Source organism: Perissodus microlepis, chromosome 9, assembly GCF_051167445.1.
Source record: "Perissodus microlepis isolate ML-2025 ecotype Zambia chromosome 9, ASM5116744v1, whole genome shotgun sequence".
In the NCBI taxonomy this organism is placed as follows: domain Eukaryota; kingdom Metazoa; phylum Chordata; class Actinopteri; order Cichliformes; family Cichlidae; genus Perissodus; species Perissodus microlepis.
In genome coordinates this window covers 5089948-5111382 of record NC_140469.1, presented here as the reverse complement: position 1 = coordinate 5111382, position 21435 = coordinate 5089948, and the positions used below count along the sequence as shown (strand labels likewise).

The following is a 21435-nucleotide window of genomic DNA, read 5'->3' as shown; positions in this document are numbered from 1 at the left end:
TCCGTGCCGCTGAAAGATCAGTGACAACACGTCTGCCAAGGTGATCCAACGGAGTAACGCCGGACCTGTTTTGGGAGTAACCCACCCAGTCATCGGTTCTTTGCCAGTAATTGATACAGCCTGGCAGGTGTCATAACAAGACAGGCCCCTCTCTCTCTCCGGCAGGCTTATTTAAGTGTGGCTGACACAGACTGCCTGGCACTGTCTTTCAAAAGACTCTGGGAACTTTGCAAATGGGGAAGGAGGGTGGCGAGTGATGGCGAGGGTGGAGAAACTCGAGCAACTGTGGCTTTAGTCTTTTACTAAAGCATTCAACGACAGCATGCATCTGTAGCGTGTTAAAGAGAGCTTTTTGCAGGAGACGCGAGGTACCATGGAGTGCTGTGATCCACATGGAGGAGTTCTGGTGCATCTTCAGGCCTAAGCCACACTTAAAGGCTGTTATTTTCTCAGGTGTTCCACACGTTGAAACCTAGAATAAGCATAGTTGAAGAAGTAAAGCTCCTCACCTCCTCCACCTACCGGCACTTTTTCTCTCTCAGATGCGTAGGAGTCATCCTCCTGTTGTGTGCTAGCATGCTAGCGCTAATGAAGCCAGCTGTCCAAACGCTCAGCCTGGTCAGCCAGAAGGGACCGCAGCCTTTGTTGATGCTAGGTGTTACATCTCCTGTTGGAACACACACTTTTGTTTCAACACCGCCAACCATTTGGCACAGGAAGGGCCCTGTCTGTTCAACTCTTCTATCACACAGACACACACGGGCACCCGCAATCCACTACTTCTATCTCTCACCCCATTTGCTGTACTTCGCTGCTTTTATTGTCCCGCTCGCTGCCACCTCCCCATCTGCACACGCCAGCACATTGATTTTCTCTCTACAGCTTTAAAGTTGATCATTTTCTTTTGACACTGCCTGGCAGAGCGCGTTGGCTTTGTAATCGCTGACCTCAGCTCCACACCTGAGTGGCTGTGGCCCCACAGCCTCTCAGACTCATCCCAAAGCAGCTTCTGTTTCACAATGAAGTGCTGCACCCTGAGCGGACAATCCCCGGCTGGGTCGCTCTTACAGCAGAGAGAGAGTTTGGCATTGTTAGGCAGACAAGCAAGAAGAACCGATGCAGAGCAGTTCATACGTAGCAACGCTACATCAGGCTAATTAATTATAGCTTTATTTGAATGGGATCCCAGTTTTGTGGCTTCAATTGTTCTTGCCTGTCAAGGTCTTTAAATAGATTGCAGGATGTATCCTGGATAGCGGAGCCAAAGGATGTGCAACACCCTGCTGAATGTATCTCTTGAGTGTGGCGCTCACATCACGATAAAGAAAAAGAGAACCTACTCTTTTTCTCAGAGAAAGAGGAAAGAGGTTGTGAGTGAAATAGTTCTCCTGATGAACCCCGATTGGATTTCACAGCTGCGGCACAGCAGCGATGACCCCGCACAACGACTCGCAGAACAACAGCGCCTCTCCCTCCTCAACCGCCTTTCATCCCTCGCCGGCCCCCTCGGCCTTTTGCACAGTTACTGAGTGAATACGAACCAGTTGTAAATGACCCGCACGACGCAAAAGACAGAAGGAGAGCGACCTCGCTGAAACAATTCTCATTGATTGAACCAGAGGCTCACGATTCTCCCAGATACGCCTCCTCCTGACAAATTTGCAGCCACTTCAGAACGAGGTGGGCGAGTGGGGATGGGGAGAGTGAAGGGAAAAAACTGTTCAGGTGCTTTGTACTCAGTGCATATTCTGTGAGTGAATGCAGGTGGTGTGTGCGTGTGATAGAGCGCGTTGTGTGATGTGAGATAAAGTAGCCGGAGAGCTAGCTTGAGCGCCGCAGCCCGGGCCCTCTGCTGACGGGGCTGCTCTCGCTGGAGAATTGATTTGGCCTCCGAGAGGATCTGTAGCTCTCTCTGTGGAACAGAGGGATGGAGGAGGAGGGGAGGGGAGGAATGGACGGAGAGTGGGTGGAAGTAGCACAGGTGGAATTGAGAGATGGTGGAAATGAAAAGAAGACACGGGAGCACACAGCCAGCACTCGCACACACACACACACAAATGTGAAACAGACAGTCGGTCAGGAAAATTTACTCCCCGTAATAACCCTCTCTGTAGGCTGGCTGTCTTGATGTCTCCTGGCTCCTTCAGCCCGAGCAGGTCACACCGACTCCCACACAGCACACACACCACTTCAGCACGAAATCTAATGATCTCACACACTGCTTTAGTGTGCCTGTGCGTGTGTGTGCAAGTGTGAATGTTCTCTGTTCCTCTGCTGCACGGAGCCTGTTGTTCAGAAGTTTGTCTTCACCGTTGGATTCAGATCGCTCACATTTTACTGCACCGAGCATCAAAAACGTCTCCGGCATTATTTTTAACGGCCCCTCGTTCACTCCGTGTGGTTTTATTCTCTCTGGCTTTAACAACACCCCCCCCGGTAGGGGTCATTTTAAGTTTCACCTAATCTATTTAGCCTGGGTTATTGGGTTGGGTTTATTTAACTGGTGCTCCCACTCCTTGCCCCCTCCTCCTCCTGCTCCTCCTTCAGCCATTCCCTTTAATAGTTTTGACATTTAAATGACATAGTACATATATTTAACCTCGCTGGCTCCTTGCACACTCAGCGCTCGTAAACACAACGCACATACAGCACACCTCTTATTACCTTAATCAAAAAAATACAAATGCCAAATGTGTGCAGCTTCTACGATTGTTGTGGATACATTTTTTTGTGGTCTTAGGAGTCAGTCAGCAGCACATAATGGAAGTTTTAAGACTCTGACAGCCACAACAAACTCACAATAAATCACAACAACCGAAGGTCTCTTCACGTTCATCCTTTCACAGTGTAAACCGCTGCTCTCCGTCGCTTTTTGAAGCCTCGCGGCTCACTCACTCAGTGAACAGCGGGAGACGGAGCTGCTCGGCGTACAGTCCACAGATTAGTGTTTTAGGAAAAATCTGCCTATGAGAAGTGATACTGCTGTGGGTTTGGATCCCAAAGTTACCCATTCAATTACCAAACATTTATCTCCAATTATCTCCGTACCGCCCCAGCAGCTTCTCAAAAACATGCACCCCAGTCATTCTGATGTCTTCCCTTGTTTCTTCTTTTCCAGTGACTAACTACAATAATGTGGTGGAAGCCGGCTCAGACTCGGACGACGAGGACAAGCTGCACATCGTGGAGGAGGAAGGCAGCCTGGCGGACGGGGCCGACTGCGAAAGCACCCTGCCAGAAGATGAGCACCCCAGGGAGCACTGCTGGGACCGAGGTGAGGATGCGCAGTGTGTTGTCAGTTGTTGTGAAGCAGGCCTACCAGCTATCTTGGCCTCTTTCTGAAACACAGTTGATGTTTTTGCGCCAGGAAAAAGCTCCAAACGAGTGCTCGCGTAATCTGATTTTCTGCTTTGAGATTCAAACGTAACATGATTTAATATTTGCTACACCTGTCTGTAGACAAATACTGGTTTGTTCAGTATCTGAAGAACAACTATCAGAACATTTATATTTTTATCATTTCTCCTCTGACTGGCGTTCGTGCCACACTTATTTCTGAAAAAGCTTCTTGTTTTTTGGGGGGTTGTTTATGCATTTGCTGTTGTTTTAACCTCAGCAAATGGACCGTAGGCTAAGTTAAGAAAGGCCTCGCTGACATCTGCACACAGTTAAGTACCAGGCTTTGTCTCATTGTGAAACAGAGTGTGAGGAAACAGGTACTACATCCAGCTATGGCAGGAAGCATGATATTAAACAAAGACAATGCCAACAGAGGGAGAAACCTTCAAGCAGAAAAAAAATAACCTTGTGGCCCACCGAGTCAGTGGAGTGCTTTATGGCACTGGTGGGCATTGGCGGGGCCTCCGTGAACTTCTTTTTACCTCAAAGCACGCGGAAGTGACATCAGAGGCAGCTCACCGCCACAGGAAGGGGCTGACGTCACAGCACTCCCCCCTCCTACCCACACTAAACAACAATTGCAGGTGCTGAAGGACGTTGGTGTTTCAACCTGGGCTCAAGGCCTCTGTGCTGCTGACCTCACACTGAATGCGCACATAAATCTGTATTCGCACTTGTGGCGCTGTGACCTTCAGGCTTGTGCCAAGAACTGAAGGTAATGAGATATTCAGCATTTTAGCCTGTTGTGCTACATGGTCGTTTTGGGCTGTGATGTGTGAAACAGAAAGGAGGCTTCAGTTTAGCCAGAGCTCAGGTTAGCAGAGTGAAAATGTCCAGTAACATATCACTTTCAGTCTGTGCAGTGATTTTTTAATGTATTTTAATTCCTTTGCAGTGAGCAGCCTTCAGTTTTTGTTGCGCGGTTTCAGTCGCACAGGCAAATGGAGTCACACCACAGACCTGTGCACGCCGCCGCCACCTATTCACCAGACGATGCTGTCATTCTCATCACTGCTCTCCAGCTGTAGCTCCTCGCATCAAGGGAAAGTTGGAGGAAGAATAATGTCATTGGTCTTGGCTCTGGCTTGTGAACATTAAACACTTCAAAAGCATGAGTTACACTGAAACAGCTCAGTGAGCTGGCCGCACTCCACAGTTATGCCTGATCAGGCATATTTTCTTTTGCCTTCAGTCATGTACAAACACACACGCTCTGTCTAGCCCACATCTCATACATCAAGCAGCATCTTAGCTGTCGCCCTGGATCGCACTGATGAAACACGGGAAAGCCGCAGTCCTTTAAACAAACCCTTGCTCTCAGCCCTTCATCTCTCCTGGACTCCTGAGAACAGAGTATCTGGTGCAAGCCTTGAAAAAGTGACCACCACCCACTAGTCTTCTCCTCAGCAGAGCCCGGTTTGCTTCAAATTAAAGCCTTGACATCCATTCTCCAAAGACTGCTGTGCTCCAAACTGGAAAAAAATGTTGTTTTTCTGCACCATCCCTACTTTCCTTTTTTTTACCTCCTCATCCATTCCCTCACCATTTCTGTCCTTGGGAATCATTCCTCTTGATTATACGGTATCATGGGTCGCCCTGCTCGCTGTCATTACTCATTCACTCCTAAATGATTGTGGAGCAGCGCAGTATTGTTGCAGTAAACTGCAGTCTGCTGTCCTCTAAGGACAGGCTGACTAAGGCTTGAGGAGGGAAAGGTAAAGAGAGCGGTGACCTGGGAGGGCCTCTGCTTTACATTTAATGACTCGAGGAGTGTGATTACATCTCAGAGAATAGGTAGGGTGGAGCTGGAGAGCTTTGATATGGTGAGGCTGCAGTGAAAGGCTGGGGAAACACAGTCTTCCCTGTTTCCTCACTGTTAGCTTAATATGCAGAGACAATATTTGATGCTTGCTGAAAATCCATTTTGTGGTTCTCTGTGGCTTCATGGACGCACATCAACACCTAGAGTGCGTTCCTGTGTGCCTCACATCATGTGATGTTAAAACTGAGCCACGGGAAAGGAAGAAACCCCCAAGGGTTGGAAGGATTGCTCAGTAGAGACTCAGAGCACAAATGTTTGATATCACTAAGCCAAGGATAAGCAAATCATTGTGGACTTGGAAATACCTCACATCCCTTCTCCTGCTGACAGGAGATAAAGTGGAACATCTTTTCTAACGAGTGCCTGTGTGAATCCCGATTGCTGATACGCATCGCCCAGCCGAGATAGAATCGGCAGACGGGTCTGGACGCACGACCACAGGAAGCAGCAGGGGCAAAGGTTGGCCAGGGCAGGAAATGCATCATGGGACAGCATTGTATCTTGTTGCAGAGATGTGGGCAGAGAAGGGAGCGAGGGAAAGAGAAGAGGAGAGAGTGGGTGGTCTGGTGATTTTGTTTGAGGATGTGCTGTAGTTGGGTTACACCGTGCAATAAATAGTTTTTTAGACAGGAGCTGCAACAGAACGTCCTGCTACAACCTCACGGGGGCCGAGTTTCTGCAGCTGTTTTGTAACTCGCTTGTGCAGCAGTGCATTCACATCCCTGTGTCAGCAACATAAATGGCCTATGTGTGATGTTTCATAGCAGGGGAGCAGCCTGATAACACGGAGCCGCCTCGGCAAAGCCCGCGAACCCTTCTGGCCGGGCTCTGTACCTAACAAAGAGCCGAGAGAAACACGTCATACCTTTCCAACACGCACCCCCAACTGGGACTCTACTTCACACACACGCTTAACATTTTGGTAGCCTAAAGGTGTGTTTGGATGTTGCCTTTAAGCGTGAGATGGGAGCTAAACCCAGCTTGCTGTAGCAAAGTGCTGATCTGCTGTCGGATCATCAGTTTGCCACATGTGACACATGTTCTGCACGTCAGCATAACTTTAAAATATGAAGCTTTCACTTCCAACCGACTCTTGTGTCTGCCAGTTAAACACAGCTCACCAAGCAGCAGATGTCCATGGAAGCTGTTTTTTGGGCTAATTTTGCTCAGCCCGTCATGACCTTTATCGAGCCCTGAAATAGTGAAATGAATAAAATCTGCCCATCAGATCTGTTCCATATTTAACCAATGATGGGTTTAGATCATATTAGCTCCAGTAGAGAAATTAAAATATTACCACCCAAAAAAAAGTGTTGATGAGATAAGTTTAAAACATGAAATGTAGGAGAGGTATATTTTTAAATCATTGAAAAGCGTGTCTAAAAATGAGCTTCCTTTGCTGTAACTTCACAGTGTGGAGTTAGATCACACCTACCATGAACATGTGTTGTTTTTTTAAAAACAGGCCTGTCTTCATATCTGGATTGGCCAGTATGTATCGTGGGAGATAAAATAATTGATTGATCTTCCTGTAGCAAGACACGTCTTGCTCAGAATTGGATACTTGGCCACTTTTAAACCAGGCTGATTTCATACTGGCAAGTACAGTGTATGTACTTGAGGCGTGTCTGCTACTTACTCACAGTTGTTCCTGTGTTATTTATTCGTGCTGTGCTTTCTCTTGTCAGACTTTGCGGAAGTGTGAATGTGACTGCTGATGATTTGTGTGTCTCTCTGGGTTAGCTGTGTGATAAACTGGTCCACCTGGTTAGGATCAACTGCGGTGACGCTCACTGGATTAAGCAGCGAAGGATGGGATTCAACTCTGTGACCAAATTTAGATGGAAAAGGATCTCTTCTTCTCTCTGTCTTTTCACCTTTAACTTTTTCAACTAATCTGAATGTGGTTCAGATGTCTGGCAGAGTTGTCTTTTGAATGGCTTTTTGCTGAGTGGGAGGTGGTTAATTCAGCTTACCTCTGCTACGGTCGTTTTTTTTAACTCATCAGAGCAAATGCTAGATATTGATTTTCTCATCTAACCCTTAGCCAGAAAGCCATTTCCCAAAATGCCAAATGATTTCTTCTGCTATGAAAAATGAGGTAAACATGTCTACGGGGTGTTACTGTTGCTGCTGAGGTCATGGGAGAAAAGCTGAGTGATATTCAGGGGGTTTTCAGCCCCCTAGTGTGGGCTGAGAATTCCTCGATTAGACTTTCTCAGCACCTGCTGCTGGCTTGTGCTTTCACACACGCACACACACACACGTTCATCAACAGACCGCCTCGTTCTCCATATTATCTCCCACGGGCTCATTCCAGGATGGGAGGTTTTCTTCAAACGGTCTTTAATAACCATAGCAACAAATGAGCGCCCTCATATTGTTTCGCAGCTTTGTTAAGGTGCACCAGAGGAAGCCGGAGTGAGGCTGTGCGTAAGAGCGCTGGTATTCACTGTGCGTCGGCGAGTCATGAAGTGCTACACCTGTTCCCGTCTCTGAGGAGAAAACAGCTGGCCCCGTCGTTCAGCACGCTCACAATTCACAAAACACAATCCTCAAATCTGCACTAAGCAGGGGGAGAGCTTAAATCGAGCCATAAAACATCTGCCTGGTAAACACCAGCGCAGTAGGCTAACTTTGCTTTTAGCTCATAGCTCACTATTCCAATTATTCTCTGTAATGACACACACAGGCATGCTAACATATCCATAATATCCATTGAGGAATAATGCTTGTGTTTAATAGCTGACATGCTATACCTGGTTCCGGCAGCCGCTCCAGGAAGCGCTGCGAAAGCAGAGATAGAAAGAAGGAAGGAAGCTTTCATGCATCCCCAAGTCTGTCCTCAGGTTACACTTCCTATAACCGCAGCTTGGTAATTAGTGCTCGTTACTAGCTAGTCGGGCTCACGTGATGTGGAGAAGGAAGGCGCTCGGCTTCCACATACAGCACCTCATTTGCTGGGATATTAAGCACAGTCTAAAGGCCAAGCCTCTTCAGAGAACACAGTGTTTGTGCGTCCATGTGTGTGTGTTTGTGTGTGCTGGGTCTCGTGAAATGTCTGTCTGCTGCAATGCATTAGGACAAGATTCATCACCTAATTATCAGTCCAGTCTCAACAAGTACCTTACCTAACATAGGGAACAGAGGCTGTCCATTCACTTCTAACAAAGAGCATGGTGTTCATACAGTAGCCTCTGGCCTTTGATGTTAACTAGTTTCTCATCCTATTGTGAAGTGTAGCATTCAGGATGTTGTGTTTTTCCCCCTCAACGCCGCACGCCTCCGTTCCGGGCTTGTGGGATTCAGTTCAGTCATGACACTCTTTTTGACACCATGGATTATTGCATCTCATATACAAAGGTTAAGGTTTCATGTGTGCAGCGTGCATCAATAGAAAAAAAGGTGTCAAAATAACGAGGTAATCAATAACATTTCTGCAGTTGAGGCTGTAATCACTCTATGTTTGTCCTCTCGCAGTGAAGGAGGATTGTGTTTCGGATGGCGAGGATGATGTGAGCACAGACGCCCTCGTAGAGGAGATGCTCCAGCAGGGAGACACAGCCGTCATCTACCCAGAAGCCCCGGACGACGAGCCTCAGCGCCAGGGCACTCCCGATACCGGCATCCACGACGAGAATGGTACAGGGCATTGCTCGCTCTAAAACACACTTTTCATCTTAGATCTCAAAGCCTCTGAGCTTTCAAAGCTACAGCAACCCACCCAGTAATTACTCGCCCCAGGGGGGCGGGGGGGAAACAGCTCTACCTGCTCGCTGTATCTCAGGTGTTAACTCCACCCCATTAGCACCACTTTCCGACATCATTACACACACTGCTATTTGTTAAGTGCAGCACACTGGGGCCTTTATGACTCCCGGGCTTTTGGCTTTTACCTGCTACCACTGAGAGGAAAAAAAGAAAAAGGGAGGTGAGAGGGAGGGAGGGATAGTGAGAGGAGGAGGAAAAAGCAACACCTGAGTAAATTTGTCACGTCTGTGCGAGCTCTGACTCACAGCTACCTGAGCGATAATGTGTGTGCATTCCCATCTCGAGGCCCTCACCTGTCCCGCAGGGGAAACTTAATACATCACCTGTTAACAAAGTAATGTTTTACCTGTGTGGGAGCTGGCCAACTGAGACCCTGTGTTAACCAGATTGGATCCAGACGGGAGGCTGTTGTTTACCAAGCTCACTTTTCTCTGCGTGCGTGGGCGTTTTTTGAAATGCTTCAAATGCGCAACAGGACATCGGATCATGAGATATGAAGGGAGTGAAAGCTGCAAGTGCTTCTGAAATGCAAATGAAGTCTCAAAATGTAGTCGTATACATATGTTTTATTTACAAAGACAGGCAGGCATTTGGATAGATGATTAATCATCCATTTGGGTACCTGTGTCCTGTTTACCTGTGGGGGAGGATCCCTCAGGGATTGGTTAAATAGCACAGGAGTCGCACTGTGGCAGGCCACGTGTAACATCAGGAGTTTTTAACCCCTTCTTCTTTCCCCTGCTCACTCTCTGCCCTTCTTTTCCACTAGGAACTCCGGATTCATTCTCTCAGCTGCTCACCTGTCCGTACTGTGCACGGGGCTACAAGCGCTACAGCTCTCTGAAGGAGCACATCAAGTACAGGCACGAGAAGACGGAGGAAAGCTTCAGCTGCCCCGAGTGCAACTACAGCTTCGCCTACCGCGCCCAGCTGGAGAGGCACATGACGGTCCACAAGAGTGGACGAGATCAGGTAGAAACTGACTTCTGACACTTTCTTTTTCACAGAACGATTAGAGATGATTTGTTCCAGTAGCACACCTGCTTGCACAACGCTGTAGCGATTGTTCAAATCGACCCTGCTTATCTTTGCTTAGTTTCCTTAGCAGCTTCCAAACAGGATGAATAAACAAGAACTTTTGCCCTCCATTGATTAATGACATGAATTAGTCGCAGTTCAAAGGTTGCGTTTCCACTGTATATCTCACTGCCTCACCCCTCTCCCGACAGAGACACATCACACAGTCGGGAGGCAATCGTAAATTCAAGTGCACTGAATGTGGCAAAGCATTTAAATACAAGCACCATCTGAAGGAGCACCTACGCATTCACAGCGGTGAGTGGACAACCCCTGTCTCCATGGCACCGTATTGTGTATGCGTGTGTGTGTTTGTGGATGGGCGTGTGCTTGGACGTGAGCGGGGCGGGCGTACGCCTCGCGAGTCTCTGTTGGCCGCAGATGTTTGAGTCTCCCCTGAAGCAATATTTATGTTTTATTTCTGTTTCAGCCAATTCCCCATATTTAGATATCCTTCATCATGTTTCAGTCCATTGTGTGCTCTTCCTTAATGTGCAATAATTGTGTTTCTTTTGGCATTATGGGACAGCAATTAGAGAAGGGCATTTCCCACTGGTGCTATTACATCAGCGTTTAAGCATCATTGAAATGCATTAGAGCTTTTTCCTGTCGTGCTGCTCATAGCCTAGCTTGCTCATTTAGCTTCATTCACTAATGGAAATTTGTTTCTCCCGCCCCCAACCGCCCTTTTCTTTCTCTCCCTTGTACACATTGTGGTTTTATCCAGGAGAGAAACCCTATGAGTGCTCCAACTGCAAGAAGCGCTTCTCCCACTCGGGCTCATATAGCTCCCACATCAGCAGTAAGAAGTGCATCAGCGTCATCTCAGTTAACGGCAGATCGCGCCTAGGAAACGCCAAAACCCAGAGCCAGGGTCAGTCGCCAGGACTTTCAACACCACCCTCGGTCCTCCGCACTCAGATTAGGGAGAAGCTGGAGCACAGCAAGCCCCTGCAGGAGCAGCTGCCGCTAAACCAGATCAAGACAGAACCTGTAGACTACGAGTACAAGCCAACAGTGATATCGTCCCCGACTGTGACCGCCATGAATGGCGGCGTTTTCGGCGGAGGTGCTGCAGCTCCTCTGCAGGGCACAGTGCAAGCTGTGGTCCTACCCACTGTGGGGCTGGTATCGCCCATCAGCATCAATCTGGCAGACCTGCAGAATGCGCTCAAAGTGGCGGTGGATGGTAATGTCATCCGTCAGGTGCTAGAAAACAATGCCAAAGGCCAGGTGAACTCGGGGCTAACCACTGGAACGCTTCACACCCCACAACAGCAACTCATCTCAGCCATCAGTCTGCCAATAGTGGGTCAGGATGGAAATGCAAAAATCATTATCAACTACAATTTGGACCCCAACCAGGGTCAGCTAACAGCCCATAATCTAAAGAAAGAGCCAGAGCCTATGTCACCAGCTCAAACCACCACCAACACGTTCAAGTCCCAGAAACTCCCAGAAGATCTGACTATCAGAGGCAACAGGGCCAATGAGACAAAAGAAAAAGAGGAGAAGACCACTAAGACTTGTCTCCTGTGTGACAACTGTCCCGGTGGGCTGGATGCACTCCATGCCCTAAAGCACTGCAAGAAGGATTGTCTCAAACTGAATGGCGCAGGCCTGGATAGGTCCGATTCTACTGTTACTGCCCTGCTGTCAGACGGAGGTCTCTGCAGCCAGCCCAAGAACCTCCTGTCACTGCTCAAGGCCTACTTTGCCTTAAACGCAGAGCCCACCAAGGACGAGCTGGCCAAGATCTCTGACTCGGTCAGCCTCCCAGTCTCTGTGGTAAAGAAGTGGTTTGAAAAAATGCAGGAGGGTCAGATATCTCTGGGTGCCCCAACACCTCCCTCAGAGGAAGAGGACACTTGTGAATCTAACAGCGTGGTGTCTCTGGTCCCGGGGAAGGACAAAGCCACTATAATTCCTCCTGTGACCCAGGACAGCCCAACAGAAGCTACCCCAGCAGAGATCAACGGCACTCACAGCTCGCCGGCCTCCCCTTCGCCACTAAATCTGACAGCCGGAGGTCCTGGCCCAGCGAAGAAAACCCAGAGCACCGAGGGACCCCTAGATCTATCGCTGCCGAAGCCAGCCAGAGATGAAGCAGAGAGAGCGGCCAATAAAACCTGCCTTTACCCCTCCCCTTCCTCTGGCTCCGCCAACATGGACGAACCCCTAAACTTAACTTGCACAAAGAAAGAGGCATTGCCACTCTCAGCCATGGGCACCTGCCCCACCGCACTGTACGCCAGCCAGCCAAGTGCCAAATCTCTTGACATCATCACCACAATGCAATGCCTAAGAGCACTAGCCACCAACAACAAACAGACTATCTTGATCCCCCAGCTGGCTTACACCTATACCACTACAGCAAACAGCCCCGCAGGGACCGAAACGCACGAAACCATCCACCTCAATGGAGTCAAGGTGTGCACCATTTATGTCCCCTCATTTTTTTAGCAGCAGAGCTGATACAATGATGCTACTCGTATTTGCACACTAAATATGAAGCTAGCTAGCCATCAGCTAGCTTATGTAAATATGTAAAACAAAGGTTCTGACTCATCGCTAATAGGACACACTAATTAACTGTTACCTTTTATTTACGTGCCAAAGGAGACAAAAAGGGTTATGTTACCTTTTGATAGAGCCAGGCCAGCTGTCACGCCCCTTTCAAGGCTTTATGGTACTCTAAGCTAAGAGGCTAGTGGTAGCTTCATATTTTCCCATCTCTTAATCGTTTAATCGCTAGATTAAAAAGGTAAACTATTACACCCATTTCCAGCTCTTTGTTTTTATTCACAGAGCAGTTTTGCATGATTTACAGTTCAGAATAATCCCGGTGCCACCCCTTTATTCAGCAGAATAGCTCCCTTTAAGCATATTTTTCATAATTAACACTTTAATTCTAATGCTTACAAAAGAGCTTAATTCGTTTCCTGAGTTATCAGAAAATATGTTTGCCTCCAATTATGTGAGTTATATAAAGGATTGAGGGTTTAATCCATGAACAACTTTGAGAATCAAGTGCATCGGAATCAAGTTGGCTTTTATCTTTTTCGGAGCAATCAGTCAAAACATTCAATCCATGTACGGGCTTGTTGTTCAGAACCACCATCACATGATAGATAGTCTGAAACCATCCAAAATCAAATCAATAAGTCATATATAGAAATGTCAAAATTGGGCTCTTTGTAAAAATGATAGCCCTTAATAGTTCTTCATTGTGCAGACCTCTAATGGGCCTCTAATGATGGATGTAGATGCCTGGGTGTGTGAGTGATCTTCCTGGGCTGTCACCCAGAGGACATGAGGCTGCACTTTACTGCAAAGCTTCTATTGATCTGTTGGAATCTGTTTAAGCGCCGCACCTCTGCCTGCCGCATTGATTTATCGCTGTTGTATTATACTTTTGTGTTAAGTGGATTGGCATAGACCTGTCTTGTAAAAAGGAGCCCTATGTATATATATTTGCTCCTTAGCCATGCCAAGCAGCCTGTTTGAATACAGCAGTGGATAGGTTGCTAGGTTCAGAGTGCGGTTGTTTCTAAGAAAAGGAAAAGATTGGTAAAAACCTATGATCAGGGGATGATTCAGTACCACTTCCCACAAAGGACACATAGTTTACTGGTATTCTGAGTCATCAATTGTCTTTTGCTGTCAAACAGATTGAGCATAACTATGCATTCCTACAAGTGTGTCTAATTTCTCATATTCCCCAGGAGGACAGGCAAGACACGGGTTCAGAGGGTGTTTCCACAGTCGAGGAGCAGAACGACTCAGACTCGGGCCCTCCGAGGAAGAAGATGAAGAAGACGGATAGCGGCATGTACGCCTGCGACCTGTGCGACAAGATCTTCCAGAAGAGCAGCTCGCTCCTGAGGCACAAATACGAACACACAGGTAAACATTCGTGTTTCCCAGGGCCTTCACACAAACACAGCCAGAAAAAAAGAACCGGAACTTGTCTCACCATCGCTCACTCTGTTGGGTCCTGGGAAAGATGAGTCAGAGTGCAAGCAAAAGGGGGATTTTGAGCTACAGCATAAAGAAGGGTGGACACCTCCATTCCAGCAGGTATTACTCAACATGCACAGAAGAGGTCTGAGAATTTCTTTCCGCCAACTCCCCACCTCTGCGCTGCCAGCTTCTCTTGTGAAGCAAGAGGCGAGCTCTGGTAGTGATTTGGATTGCTCCATGATGATGATTCTGTGGCCAAGCTCAGGTCAACACTCTCAGAGGCATTTTCGATGTTTTTTTTCTTTATTACTCTGATACCTGGCTCGGGACCACAGTTTTCGGCTCCAAATGATCTCATGCTAGGTGAAACTAGCTGCTCCCTGCCTGGATAAAGTTTTCTTGAAAGTTTTGAAGCACAATCGTTGTGATTTTGTTGTATTGTTTGGAAATGTTCTCCTTGGATACACTGATGATAGATACTGATTTCAGCTTTCCGGCACTGGCACCTTTCAGACAGCATGATGGGGGATTTGCTCCCTGAATGTTTATTGTTAATATTTTCTCTTTGCAGAAATATGTTTGATGTGTTGACGTCTATTTGCTTTGTTATTCTCTGCAGGGAAGCGACCTCACGAGTGCGGCATCTGCAGCAAAGCCTTCAAACACAAACACCACTTGATCGAACATATGCGGCTCCACTCGGGGGAGAAGCCGTACCAGTGCGACAAGTGTGGCAAGCGTTTCTCCCACTCGGGCTCCTACTCCCAGCACATGAACCACCGCTACTCCTACTGCAAGAAGGAGACGCAGAGCCAAGCGGGAGGGCGGGAGAGCCCGGAGGAGGACGGCGAGACCCAGATCGACATGGAGGTCCTGAGCGGGGCACAGAGACAGCTCCTGGCCCCGTCCCAGCTGGACTCAGATGAGCGAGGGAGCAGCACCAGAGAGGATGAGGAGAGCGAGGAGGAGGAGGAGGAGGAAGGCGTGGTGGACATGGATGATATCCAGGTGGTGCAGATAGGGGACGAAGGAGGGGAGGAGGAGGACGAGCCAGAGGAGCGGAATGAGGAGGAAATGAAGAGAGTAGCGGTGCGAGAGGGAGGAGAGGAGGAAAAAAGCGAGGCAGGAGAAGAGGAGGCTGACACCGGACAGGAGGATGGGCTCGGGACCGTTCAGGAAGAAACCAACGTGGAGGAAGAGAAGGCGATGGAAACTGAAGGAAGCTCCCCTGAAGCTGAAACTGAAGGAGGCCTGAGCGAAAGAGAAGGAGGAGAGGTCGCAGAGGAGAGTCGAAGCGAAACAAACAGGAACGAGGTTTGTGAAGATGAGAAGCAGACGCCACGGGAGAAAGGAGACTAAACGAGGAACCAGACTCCTCTACTAGACACAATCAGACTCCTCCTCGCTGTGTGCAGAGGAAGAACGCACGAGATGATGTCTGGTCACTCTGACAGTTCACTACTGTGTAGAAATCCAGGTGTGCCTGAAAAAATACTAGTGACTTTTCCACAGGAGAACGGTTTCTCGCTGTTACAAAAATCCATTTGTAAAGAAAAAGACGAAGACGAACGTGAATTTTAACAAATGAAGGACATGCATTATACAGACTTTGGAAGCTAGAGCCGACACGTTTTAGATAATGTTTTATTACTAAAACACCTTGGGTCATTTCTTTTTATCAGTGTTACTAATTTTATCACTCATATTTTAACCTTTAAAACCTGTACAGTTCGGGAGATATTTCTATATCTTTTTATTGCCAATGAACAAAAAAAAGTCAGTATTTTGTTAGGTTGGAAGGAAAATAAGAAAAAATCCTGTGCACTACAAGTGGCTTGGTTTACCTTTTGATGGAGCAGTTGAGTTGTGTTGTCTACCCTTCAGTATTACCGCATTAGATATACAATGCCATCATGCTAGCAGATGCTAGCGTTACAATTCTTTCTTTTTTTATAGTTTTGATTGGATCATGAGCCTTAAGAAGAAAATATCATCAGCATTTAGTTCCTTTGAGACTTTGTTTTCTTCTTCTTTTTTAAAATCAGCATTTAACAAAAATTGTTTGATATTTTGGGCAAATATTTGCTTTCTTGATACCAATTTGGTGTAAAGCTCAAAACCACTTAGCCATATTGGTAGCCTGGCAATGTCTGAACAATTACTAGCACATTATAGATCATTAATTTAATCCCCTAAAACTGCACACAGTCATGTTTACCCCTATGCAAATGCTTCACTGTGGCCTAAATGCAGTTCAATTGGCATTTCCCTCTCCTGGTTCTGCTGTCTTAAGATCAGTAGGGTTTTTTTTTTTAGTTATATAACCTTTCGTAGCTTCTTAACATAAGACATGGTCACATTTTATTGTGCAATCGTAAACTATGTTAGAAAACGCTATTACATGTCCCAGAGCAGATGTTTGCTAACGAGTGGCTAAATGAGGCTACAGAAGTTTCTGGGAAATACTCAGCAGCTTAGTATTGGTGATGCCAAAGTCATGGCAAAGTCTAACTTTAGAACAATTTGTGGAGATGATTTTGCTTAACAAATCATGTTACGTATCATTCAAGTTTCCACAGAGATTTTCCACGATAATCCAAACGCCAGTGGAAAAATCTTATTGGCTTTTTATTGAAGGAATGCCAACTTCCAGGTTCACCTATAGAAAAGGCTGTTGTTCCATATAAAGATATATGTAGTATGTAGGAGTTATATTGAAAAGGGAAATTGTTTATGTTACACTTTTCAAGAAAGTTTTTCACTAAATATCTATGAGATAGCCTGTTCATCTGTAATGCTGCTCTGCTACATGTGCTGCAACAGCTAACAGCTTTGTAATGACACCAAATATAAAAGGCCTCAATTTCTGCAATTCTTAAAAACAAATCAAAAGTATCCCAATATCTTCTACATTTAAGCTGATAAAGCAGCACTCAAATATCCGTCGCCCTCTCCTTTAGACGGAGCCAGGCTACCTATTTCCCTTTGTTTCCATTAGCTTAGCTTGTTGCTAAGCTAAGCTAATTTTTAGTTACTAGCAAGAAAGTATAAAGCTCAAAATGTCAAACAAATTATTTAAATGTTCAGAGCGAGCAGAAAGCGGATGTAGAAAACTGTCTCATCCTTCCTATAACCCCGCCCCACCCCCCCAACTCAGAGCCTTATGCAAAAAAATAACATTAAAATGAACAAACTAAACAAGTGAAGCATGCATATCAAAAGTGCCACTGAATATTGCTGTTGGAGCTATGATCAGGTATTGCCGGGTCCAAGATCAACCGATAAGCCGGGATACTGTTAACTTTGGCTGGTTGCCGCACCAGAGAGAGTAGAGTTTAGCGTAAAATGTGTTCCTGTGTTATAGATTTTAAAGAATTTGCTTTCACCTAATCTGAGAAACGAACGAAAAAAAATTGCAATGCACATTTTGTTTTTCAAATGGGTGATGATGAAATACACTTTCTTGTTTTTGACTGTGTCCTGCCTTTCTGAAGCTTATTCAGTGCACTTGTTTAAACACACCATGAAATGCTCAGATGTCTCTTCAGGTAACAAAATGTAGGCAAATATGAATCCTAGGAGTTTAATCCAACATCGTTTTACCTGTCAGTATTATTTTTTATTTGATTTTTTTATTTGTTTTCATTTTTTTGCCTCTTACGTTGTTTTATGTTCCGTGTCCGTGTGCGTACTGTATGTTTTCAGCAATGGCAGTATTATCCCCACCCCCAGCGAGTTGGGTATGTCTCTTTAGTCATAGAGAGCTTTTATATTTATGTGTCTTATTTTTTATATTTCTTTATGGTTATTTATTACACTATGTAGTGTACAATACTGTAGTTTGTATTAATACGATAATATATTTTAGTATGGGACAAAAAAAAGAATCAATGGCAAATAACTACAAGCCTGGAAAAATCAGACTCTGGCATACTGAAGTATGTTTTTGGAACAAATGAAGTGATGTTTTTCTTAGGGAAAAAAAGAAACTCGCACCCTGCAAGCCTGAAAATTGGAACCTGTGACCTCTGCATCCATTCTCATGTTAGTTTAGTTTTCTTTCCCCTTTCTAATATGAAGCTACTGAACTTTTGAAAACTAATTGTATGTCTAATAGCATGAGTGTGTTCTGTTGTATTGAAGGATGATCCTTAATCCCACAAATTGTCCTTTTTGCCAAGCCAAAATAATATTTGACGTATGTTCTTATTTGTTTTTATTTGTGCCAATTTGTTACTTTATATGTCAGTGTCATGACCGCACCCAGTTTTATATGCCCCCCCTCTTTAACACCCTCATCTTTTTTTATAGTGATTGTTTTTGTTTTGTCTTTTTTGTTCATTTTTTATGACTCCCCATCTCACAATAAAATACATCAATTACAAGCTGTTCGGTTTGTCATGAGATTTTTCATTAAGAGTTTGGAAATTACAAAACGCTCTTTCATGCACTTCTGCTTTCATGTCTTTCTAAGCTTTTGCTTTCATAATCAGAATTTTGAAAAGAATTTTGAAATGTTCATTTTAGAAAACACTGAATTAAATCTGGCTGTGGTGTAAAACATGGAGAAATGCAGTTCATGGTCACATTTTATATTTGGGATTGATGTTGGTGAGCCCCACAACCAGTGTAGGAGTCGTTACTTTAAAAAAAGTAGTTTAGACACATGACTTGTTAGTTTTCTTAAAGGCAACACAGTACACTACTTAATTACTTGCCAGAGCAAGTAAGATGTTACACTACTCATTACATTACTTACTACATTACTCATAGGATAGGACCTTCCCTTTAGTATTTCCATATAAACACAAACGAGGTTAAGGCAAAGCAAAGATGAAATATAGCACAAAGAGATTTCAAAGCGATCGCCATGGTGATTCTGCTTTTAAAAACACACAGTTGGAAATGGAGCCTGTCCTTTTTACCTGTTGAGGATCAGGGTCCGGCTGCTGGGCTTGGGTCAGCATGCAGTCAGGCTTTAACATCATTCTTGGCTCTTGGCTACACTGCAAAAACTCAAAATCCTACCAAGTATATTTGTCTAATTTCTAGTCAAAATATCTCATCAAACTTGTTTTTAGACTTTTTCCCACTTAATACGAGATATTTTTGCTTGAAATAAGTGGAAAGAAATCTGCCATTGGAACTGTGGGGTAGCATAACGTAAGCAGCAAGGAAAGTGATAGGAAGAAAGCATCAGCAGACTGTTCAAGTTTCTTTTAAGTGTCCTTTATTTTCTGGCATCGCCATTCAACAATTTTTCACTCAAACATAAGAACGCTGGCAGTCAAACTCTCACCTGCTTTACACAGAATTCCACCCACAGCTGAACCCTTATTAATCCCTACCATTGCGAAAACAGGTTAGACCAAATAACACAGTCTAGACAAAGAAACAGGAATAAAATCATTCTTCCACTTAACAAACTCATTTACCCAGCTGACAGTTTGAAAAGTCAGTCTCTTCACACAATCCGACTCATGAGGTTATTTTAAAGTAAATAAATAATTTTACAGAAAAGAAAAACCCCTTCATTTGGTTACACCCAATTAACTCGATCATTGACATCACACCCTATATAACCAGGAAGTACTCGGGCGGCCCCTCTCATACACCTGTTTTATATACTGGACCTGCGCAAAGGAACACAGAATGGCAAGTATAACCAAACTACATCAACAAATGAAAGATTCAAATCAACTAATGATTAACTGACATTTAGCTTTAAGAACATTTGCACAGGTGTAATGAATGTAACCAATGCTACCACAAACAGACCTGGGATAGTATGTAGAGCCAAGGTTACAGCTGCAGTGTCTACATTAAAGCATTATGATTCATTATAAGATAACACAAGACAAATTAACAACATATGTAAGTGACAAATGGTAAATTAATTAAATCCCAGCCACTTTGTCACAGGAGTGAAAATTCTCCAGAATTCTGTCTAAACACAGCTTTCTATATCTCACTGAAATGTTACTCTGTAGCTGATTGTGTCTTATTTTAAGAGTGATGAGATATTATGACTAGAAATTAGACAAATATACTTGGTAAGATTTTGAGTTTTGCAGTGTAGCGTGCAGTAAATGATAAATGGACTGATTCTTATAGAGTGCTTTATACAACTTGCCTCATTCACTCATATATATACACACATAAGTGCTTTCTATTCACACAAGATGGATTCACTGGAGAGCAACTTGGGGGTTTGCATCTTGCCCAAGGGTATTTGGCATTAAGGCTGGAGCAGCCAGGGATTGAACCACCAACCTTCCAATTAGTAGATGTCCAGCCTCCTGAGCTACAGCCCCCCTGTCTGTGCAGATGCTTGTGGCTAATGTAATGTGATTACGAATTACTGTAATCACATTACATTTTTCAGTGATGCAGTAATGTATAATGTTACTAAAAAAGTTTCACCCAACACTGCCCATGACCCGGACCATGATAAGCCACAGAAGATGGGTGGATTCATAAAGTTCTGAGGAAAAACCTCAAATGACCAAAAAAGCAGAACAAAATGAAGCAACAGTTTCACATTTTAGGAAACACTTTTTAGCTTCAGCGGACAACAGGAAGACACTTCATGAAATATTTGATGTAATAGAACGAGAACTGAAAAACAAAACCTTTTAGTGGAGACTTGACTGCATTTCAGTCAGCGTCAGTAGCATTCACGGATCATCAAGTTACAGACACATGGGCACAGCTGTTTGGTGGAGCCAACTTGTTTTGCTGATGAGGCTTTTTATTCTTTTCGTCACACAGGAACATGTACATACATGTAGATGGAATAGTTTGAAATGGAGAGCAAGATGAAAGTAAACATCACAATACAATTTCATTAAAAGCTCTAAAGTACCTTATATTGAAAATGAGGCAGCCAGAGCTTTTAATGTAATGTTAATACTATATTGTAAGTTTTCACACACACACACACACACACACACACACACACACACACACACACACACACACACACCTGTTGTCCTCTTCCTCTCTGTCTCCTTGATAATCTCCTCCTCTTTTTAATCCTCTGTGCTTCATGCCAGCAGTCCTGCTTCCAAATGAAAGTTGAAACAATAAAGTAGAGCTCAGGGAGATTTTCTCTCAGGAAAACACTTTTAGGATTTGCCCACAGAAGAGAAAACCTTTTTGTCCTCTTGTTGACAATAATAATGTTAAAACAGAAGTATTGACTGCAATTTATCCTGAATTGGTTGAACAAATATGACAATTTTCAGAACGACAGGGCATCCATCCATTTTATTCATTTTTGAGGGACCGTATCTACTAGTTAGCTGACTACTAACCTCATCAGTGTAGAGGAATCAGGAATCATGGAATACTGTATTCTACAAGTGATATCATTTTATTGTCATACATGTGTGCATCTTATA

General features: G+C 44.9%; 1 protein-coding gene across 3 annotated transcripts in view; it reads left to right on the top strand.

Moving 5' to 3' along the window:
• Positions 1-18421, top strand: part of zeb1b (zinc finger E-box binding homeobox 1b) — a 50118-nt gene extending 31697 nt beyond the window's left edge. For 2 of the 3 annotated variants that reach the window (XM_084938791.1, XM_084938793.1), the window contains exons 2-8: positions 3119-3274; positions 8702-8863; positions 9762-9964; positions 10222-10327; positions 10797-12499; positions 13795-13975; positions 14652-18421. In XM_084938791.1, coding sequence (XP_084794917.1) covers positions 3119-3274; positions 8702-8863; positions 9762-9964; positions 10222-10327; positions 10797-12499; positions 13795-13975; positions 14652-15391 — 3251 coding nt within the window. In that variant the 3' untranslated portion in view covers positions 15392-18421. The remainder of the gene's footprint in view (positions 1-3118; positions 3275-8701; positions 8864-9761; positions 9965-10221; positions 10328-10796; positions 12500-13794; positions 13976-14651) is intronic. The other variant, XM_084938792.1, reaches the window with a different exon arrangement.
• Positions 18422-21435: the final 3014 nt, after the last annotated feature.